The sequence below is a fragment of the Pyrgilauda ruficollis genome, unplaced genomic scaffold, assembly GCF_017590135.1.
Source record: "Pyrgilauda ruficollis isolate IOZ18807 unplaced genomic scaffold, ASM1759013v1 scaffold114, whole genome shotgun sequence".
Lineage (NCBI taxonomy): Eukaryota > Metazoa > Chordata > Aves > Passeriformes > Passeridae > Pyrgilauda > Pyrgilauda ruficollis.
In genome coordinates this window covers 225,751-231,862 of record NW_024509655.1, presented here as the reverse complement: position 1 = coordinate 231,862, position 6,112 = coordinate 225,751, and the positions used below count along the sequence as shown (strand labels likewise).

Genomic DNA, 6,112 nt, shown 5'->3' with positions numbered 1-6,112 from the left:
CATACAGGGAGTTCTGTCTCTTCCCTCACGGTGGGCACAGGGAAGAGATCAGTGTCTGAAGCTCCACTTCTCCTCCTGAGGCAGCTGTAGAATGCCATGAGGTCTCCCCCCACTCTCCTCCAGGCTGAACAGACTGCGTGGCCTCAGCCACTCCTGCTGTGCCTTCCCCTCTGGACGCTCCACTATCTTTGCAGCCCTCCTTTGGACACTTTCTAATAGCTTTGTATTTTTTTTACATTGTGGCACCCAAAACTGCACACAGGACGGGGTGAGGCCGCACCAGCACCAAGAGCAAGAGTGTCTGTTCAGTGCTACTGTTAATGTGATTTTTTTTTTTTTCTCCCTCTCCCCTCTAAAGGAAGGTTTTCTCCTTGGAGATGTGAAAGGCGGGCGCGGCGCTGCCGCCGGCGGCCGCTGGGGGCTCCCGCCCGCCCGCGGCCCGTCCCGCCATTACTGGCATGGAGGGCGAGAGCACCTCGGCCCTGCTCTCGGGCTTCGTGTTCGGCGCCCTCGCCTTCCAGCACCTCAGCACCGACTCGGACACGGTGGGTGCCGGGAGAGGGCCGTTCCTGGTCGGTGGGAGGGGAGGGAGGGGCGGGCCGCCTCCGCCGCGGCCGCGCTGCCGCTGGGCCTCCCCCGCCCGGCCGTCTTTTTGTGTGCGAGCGGCGGAAAAACGTGGGTGTTCCGTGTCCGAACGGGGCGAGTGGTGGCTGCAGCGCCACGTCCGCCCCGGGCCGAGCGCAGCGCCGCCCGGGCCCAGCCTCGGCGGGCAGCACGGCACGGCCGCTGACTGCTCGGGCTCAATGAACACGGGAGCCACCGCAAACCGACCAAGACACAGCACTGCCTCGCTGAGGATTTCTTCCTAACTGCGGGCTAGTATTGAAAAATGAGTGAGAACCCCTTTGTATTTTTTTTACATTGTGGCACCCAAAACTGCACACAGGACGGGGTGAGGCCGCACCAGCACCAAGAGCAAGAGTGTCTGTTCAGTGCTACTGTTAATGTGATTTTTTTTTTTTTCTCCCTCTCCCCTCTAAAGGAAGGTTTTCTCCTTGGAGATGTGAAAGGTGAAGCCAAGAACAGCATTACAGATTCACAAATGGATGATGTTGAAGTTGTTTATACAATCGGTTAGTGTGTCCACATTTTTCATAGCCTGCTTGGTTTTGGGCAGTAAATGACAGCTTTCAGTTTTCAGGGACAGCAGTCTACGTCATCAAGATCAAAGCTCCAAGATCCTACATGCTTTGCTGATAAAAAAAAAAACCCAAACAACCGAAAACATATGGAAGGGTTATTTTGTAACTGTGTTTAACTGCTAAAAAGATTACAATTTTACTGCAGAAAACACAGTAATTTAAAAGAAATAACAGTTTCTGTTTCCTTGGATGCCTACTCTCTGTCAAATATCATGTTACATTAAACATAACCTAGAGTTTAGACCCTTGTCTTGGCTACATCACAAACTCTCCTGGACTACAGTTGCCCTGGAAAAGCTTTGTCTATCAGTGATGTGAACTGTAATGTATTAGCATCTATTACCTCATTTGGAGCTTATAAAATTATGTGTGTGAAGGCTGCAAGCTCTTTAATAATTTCACTAAGCAGATGCCAGATGTATTTTTTATCATCTTGATGTGATTGGAGTGGATGTGCCTTGAATAATTCACGAACAGCAGTCCCTGAGTTTTCAAGTAAAATCCTTCATACTACATATTTCTCCTTCACTCAGCAGAAAGGAGAAAATATAAAGTACCCAGCTTGAGTTTTCAGTTGACATAGTAGAAAAGTATACAAAAATAGTTTATATAAGTGGTTCTCTTTACATTTGACAAAATTAATTAGAACATATTTTAAAAATATTTCCTTTCTTCACCTTATTTAATTTTATGCTAATGCATTCAATTTCAGGAAATTATATAAAATTATTTCTTGGTCTTTCCATCAGTTTCATGCTGATCATAGCATACAGCAGAATATACATCTTCCGCTGATGAACCCAGAGTAATGTTACTTTCTCTTTCCAGACATACAGAAGCATATTCCATGCTACCAGTTGTTCAGGTAAGAATCTCAAGGAAACAGATATTGAAAAGTTAAAATTAACACTAACCTGAACTCTTCAAGTGTTAAACTTACATTGCCTAAGAAAATCACCCAGCTGTAACTGTAGCAGCTGTATCAACTTCTTGGAATTACAGATGCCAAATGCCTTATGCTATTCCTATTTTGTTCTTTATGTCTTTTTTTTTTTTCTTTTTTTTTTTAATGTTTGTCTATACATAAAGAGACAGAGATAAGGCATACTTCACCTTCTGGTGACCTATGATACCATATAAACTACAGAACAATGTCAACACACTGAAAAAAAGCATTCCATACATTCTAACCCCTCACCCTTAATAGTATTAATTTAATTTTTTTTAAAAAGCAAGATGATTCTCAGCATGCTAGAGTTATTTTTGCAGTTTAATTTTTCCCCCTCTAATTGTCCTAATTTTCTTATAGCTTTTATAATTCTGCAGGAGAACTGAATGAACTTGCCCTGAAGAAAATACTATCAGGCTGTAAGAAGGTATTTTATTATTAAATCTAAACCATACTGAGGAGCCCACTCAAATTTTGGAGGCTTTTCTGGCTGTTCTCTTGCATCAAGGTTTTTTCTTTTCTCATTTTAAACCTTTTATAGTCCCTCATGCTGCTGGTCAAGGCAATTACATCCTTTTCCTCCACAAAAAAAAACAGTTTAGCTTATCTTTTACTAGGATTTGCCTACGTATGTGTCACAACTTTATTTTGAATTATTAATTTCTCAAGTGAACACTTCAAGGATCCCAAAGGAATTGCACCGATTTCCTCCTTAAGATCAGTGAGGTCAGCTCACAAGTGGTTAAGGACCACTACATCAAAAAAACCTACACTTTTTTCCACAGACAAAGTTTTACAAGGGGAAAGTAAAAGCTGGAAAGAAACAACAAAACAGAAAAAAAGCTTGCAGTTTGAGCTTGAACACAGGCTAAGAAACAAACCAATTCAACACATGGTTTTGAAGTAAAGAAGATGGGAATTAGGCTTAGAAGTTTTAAAGGTTTTAAGTTAACTAACTGCTTGACTATGCACCTACTAGCAAACAATTCAGACATGACTTTGCACTGGAGGAAACTTGCTTCAGTGACACACAGGGACATCATGATTCAACAGTAACTGTGAATTTTCTTCTGCCTGCAGAGTGTAATAGGATGGTACAAATTCAGACGTAACACAGACCAGACCATGACATTCCGGGAAACAGTTCTTCATAAAAACCTGCAGTCACACCTATCAAATCAGGGGCTTGTATTCCTCCTTTTAACCTCTAGTGTGATGACAGAAAGCTGTTCTACTTACAGATTGGAACATGCTCTACACCGGCCTCAGGAAGGGTAATGTCTACAGTATGTGCTAAAACTTGAAAGTTTCTCTACTTTGTTGCAACTGAATCAGTAACACTGTGTATTTTACCTTTGAAACTTAAACTTTTAATAAGATTATTCCTTATGTTGCCACAGCCCAGTTGAAGGCTTACCCTGTGGGATTGCCCTTTTTATCTATAGTGCCAGCATCACCAAGCAGATGCTGTCAGTTTATTTACACACATAAGCTACACCTGATCAAATTGTTTTGTGTACAGGACCTCAACCCTACATGGTGTTCATCAAAATATTTAAATTGGTGTCAACTTTATCTTCAGAGAAATTCTGCTTGCAGGCTAGGCTTAGCAAGCAAATGTTGCATTAATGTGTGTTGTAGTCAGAAAGGGGAAATTATGGGCATTGCTCAGCTTCTGGTTGCTCTTGGAGTTTGCGTTTAGCCTCATCTGTACATGATGTAATACATTTAGCAAAGATTAACCATACTGTAACCCTCTCATCGGATCCTGAATGACCAAAAACATTTAACTTTCATTGAAACATCTGTGGATATTAATAGATCATGTTTTCATACTTATGCATTTTAAGACTTTTCCAGAAAGTCCCTTTGGTGGTTACCAACTTGGGCATGGCAGAACAGCAAGGTTACAGAACAGTGTCCGGTTCCTGTGTATCTTCTGGTTTTGTGAGAGCCATGAGACAACACAGGTACAATACATGTTGTATGTACTGGCAGCTGTAGCTTCCCACTACCATAACTACACTTACTTTTCTATAAAAGCATTTAAGTGCTTTTGGAAATGTTACAGCTATACCTTGTTTCACTTGTTGACCTGTTTTCTACAATTACTTACCATTCCAGCATACAAGGAAATTAATTCAGTCCCATATTTTGCCAGGAGCTGTCTGTCTCAGCACAGGCATCTGGCATTGAAGCTCAAAATGCTTTACTCACTAAATCTCCTACTAAGTAAGCACTGGGGTCACTAGCTTGCAATTATGCTATTCTACTCCTGGTGACAGGACAGAATTCTTCCATGAAGATGGGTCCCTACAAGAGGTTCATAAGATAAATGAGATGTACGCCACCTTGCAGGAAGAACTGAAGGTAAGCCAGGCAGGCCTGCCTACCTTCATCAGTTCTACAAAACCAAGGCAGCCAAGGGCTACAACATTTTGCACTGCACGAGAAAAAAAAGCCATGTCCGAAACATAGACAAACTGAAAGGTCAGCAAATTCTATTTACTGTGCTGCACACTACATTCTCAAAGCTCTGGATTTAAGTTCCCATTTGATTAAAGTACAATGTTTAATCTTCAAGTCCATGAATAAATTCTCACAAGAGGATTATTTTGAAGGAGTAGTATCTGTAGTTTGTTAGATCTCCTTTGCCTAGATGGGATCAAATAAAACATCTTGCACCTTGCTCAACACAAAGTTTAAGTTATCTGACAAATCCACCCCCAAATTATTACTTAAGCTTTTTACTACTCTGTGTCCACCTTAACCATGAGTAACTTCAAGGATTTTTCAACAATTTTAAAGTCAGCTACTGTGAATACTGTTAGTCTGATCAACATGCTCTTCTTGCAGAAAATATGCATTACAGTAGACGTCAGTGAACGATCTGTGGAGAAACTCTTAGCAGAGGTGAGCCAATTAAAAGAAGAAATAAAGAGGAAAAAGCAACAAAACTGTCCAGGTAAATTAACCAAATGTGATGCAAGCCTTGCCCTTCCAAAGTTGACTCAAGTGGCAGAAGCAGAAAACACTTCTGAACCTGAGGTAGCCAAAACAGCAGTGGTGCAAGAGGTTCTGCAACTCTGACTTTGATTTTTTTTTTCCCCAGGAGAAGATAAAAACCACCCAGCAGAGCCAAAGGAGAATGTTCTCCTTTGCCAGGCACTACAAACATTTTTCCCCAATTCCAGACTTCAGACATGCATTGTTTCCCTCAAAGGCCAACAGATATCCAAGAACTGCTGTAACACAGACCATCATATTAATGTCATGGACAAACTGACTCTCATGGTAGAGGAAAGAGACTTCACTGAAGGTGAAACAAGGCATCTAAACAAGCGTAAGGTCAGGGGGACCACAGCAGTTTCAAAGTCATTCAAGAAGTCCAGATCATTGCAGCTTCACCAAGAACCACCTCAAAACCAAGAGGACAGTGACCAGGAAAGGAAGCTTACACTGAGTAGCACTGAAACAGATGAGGATGTGTTTGAAAAAAGCAGAGATGCAAAGGAATACCCACATTCTCCTACTTTCTGATCTGTCAGATGACTTCACACCAAAAGTTACTGTTGGTGTATTCCAGTGATGTATCAATCTCTAGCACTGCAAGGATGTATGGAACAGGGCATTTTTGCAGGTTGGATTTTTTTTTTTTTTTCAGTGCACGAATCCTGTTCAGCATAAAGATAAATCCAAGATGACATTCTCTCACTTTGCCTTCCAGAGTTGCATCTGTCTTCTCTCTCTCAGGGTTCAAAGCCTATGCTACAGGATGCTATCAGTCAGATAAGCATGTCACATACTGCCTCAAAGTGAGACAGCTTCAAGCTGCTGGTGAAGAAACAGTGCTACCCTCCTGACACAGGGAGCACCAAATGAACACATTACAGAATTAGCTGTCTACGTGAACTGCCACAGTTTAAATATATTAATTTATCCTCAGGAAACCAGTGCTTGT

At 41.9% G+C, this 6,112-nt stretch overlaps 1 protein-coding gene across 6 annotated transcripts; it reads left to right on the top strand.

The window, feature by feature from the left end:
- The first annotated feature begins 431 nt into the window (after positions 1-431).
- On the top strand, positions 432-6,101 carry ABRAXAS1 (abraxas 1, BRCA1 A complex subunit). 6 transcript variants are annotated; one of them, XM_041480131.1, is made up of 9 exons: positions 432-545; positions 1,043-1,133; positions 2,031-2,067; positions 2,529-2,578; positions 3,232-3,425; positions 4,002-4,121; positions 4,437-4,521; positions 5,008-5,116; positions 5,264-6,101. In XM_041480131.1, exons 2-9 carry the CDS (start codon positions 1,107-1,109, stop codon positions 5,689-5,691), a joined length of 1,050 nt encoding a protein of 349 aa, XP_041336065.1. In that variant the 5' UTR covers positions 432-545; positions 1,043-1,106; the 3' UTR covers positions 5,692-6,101. The 6 variants fall into 6 exon arrangements, with proteins under 6 accessions (XP_041336065.1, XP_041336047.1, XP_041336056.1 ...); XM_041480113.1 differs by having other exon boundaries at positions 438-545; positions 2,512-2,578; XM_041480122.1 differs by lacking the exon at positions 1,043-1,133 and having other exon boundaries at positions 442-545.
- Positions 6,102-6,112: the final 11 nt, after the last annotated feature.

What these genes read in the sequence shown, in the direction of transcription:
- ABRAXAS1 (XM_041480113.1), top strand. Translation starts at nt 459, where the DNA reads ATGGAGGGCGAGAGCACCTCGGCCCTGCTCTCGGGCTTCGTGTTCGGC. An exon ending in TCAGCACCGACTCGGACACG is followed by an intron (nt 546 to 1,042) that starts GTGGGTGCCGGG and finishes TCCCCTCTAAAG; the next exon opens with GAAGGTTTTCTCCTTGGAGA. An exon ending in TACTATCAGGCTGTAAGAAG is followed by an intron (nt 2,579 to 3,231) that starts GTATTTTATTAT and finishes TTCTGCCTGCAG; the next exon opens with AGTGTAATAGGATGGTACAA.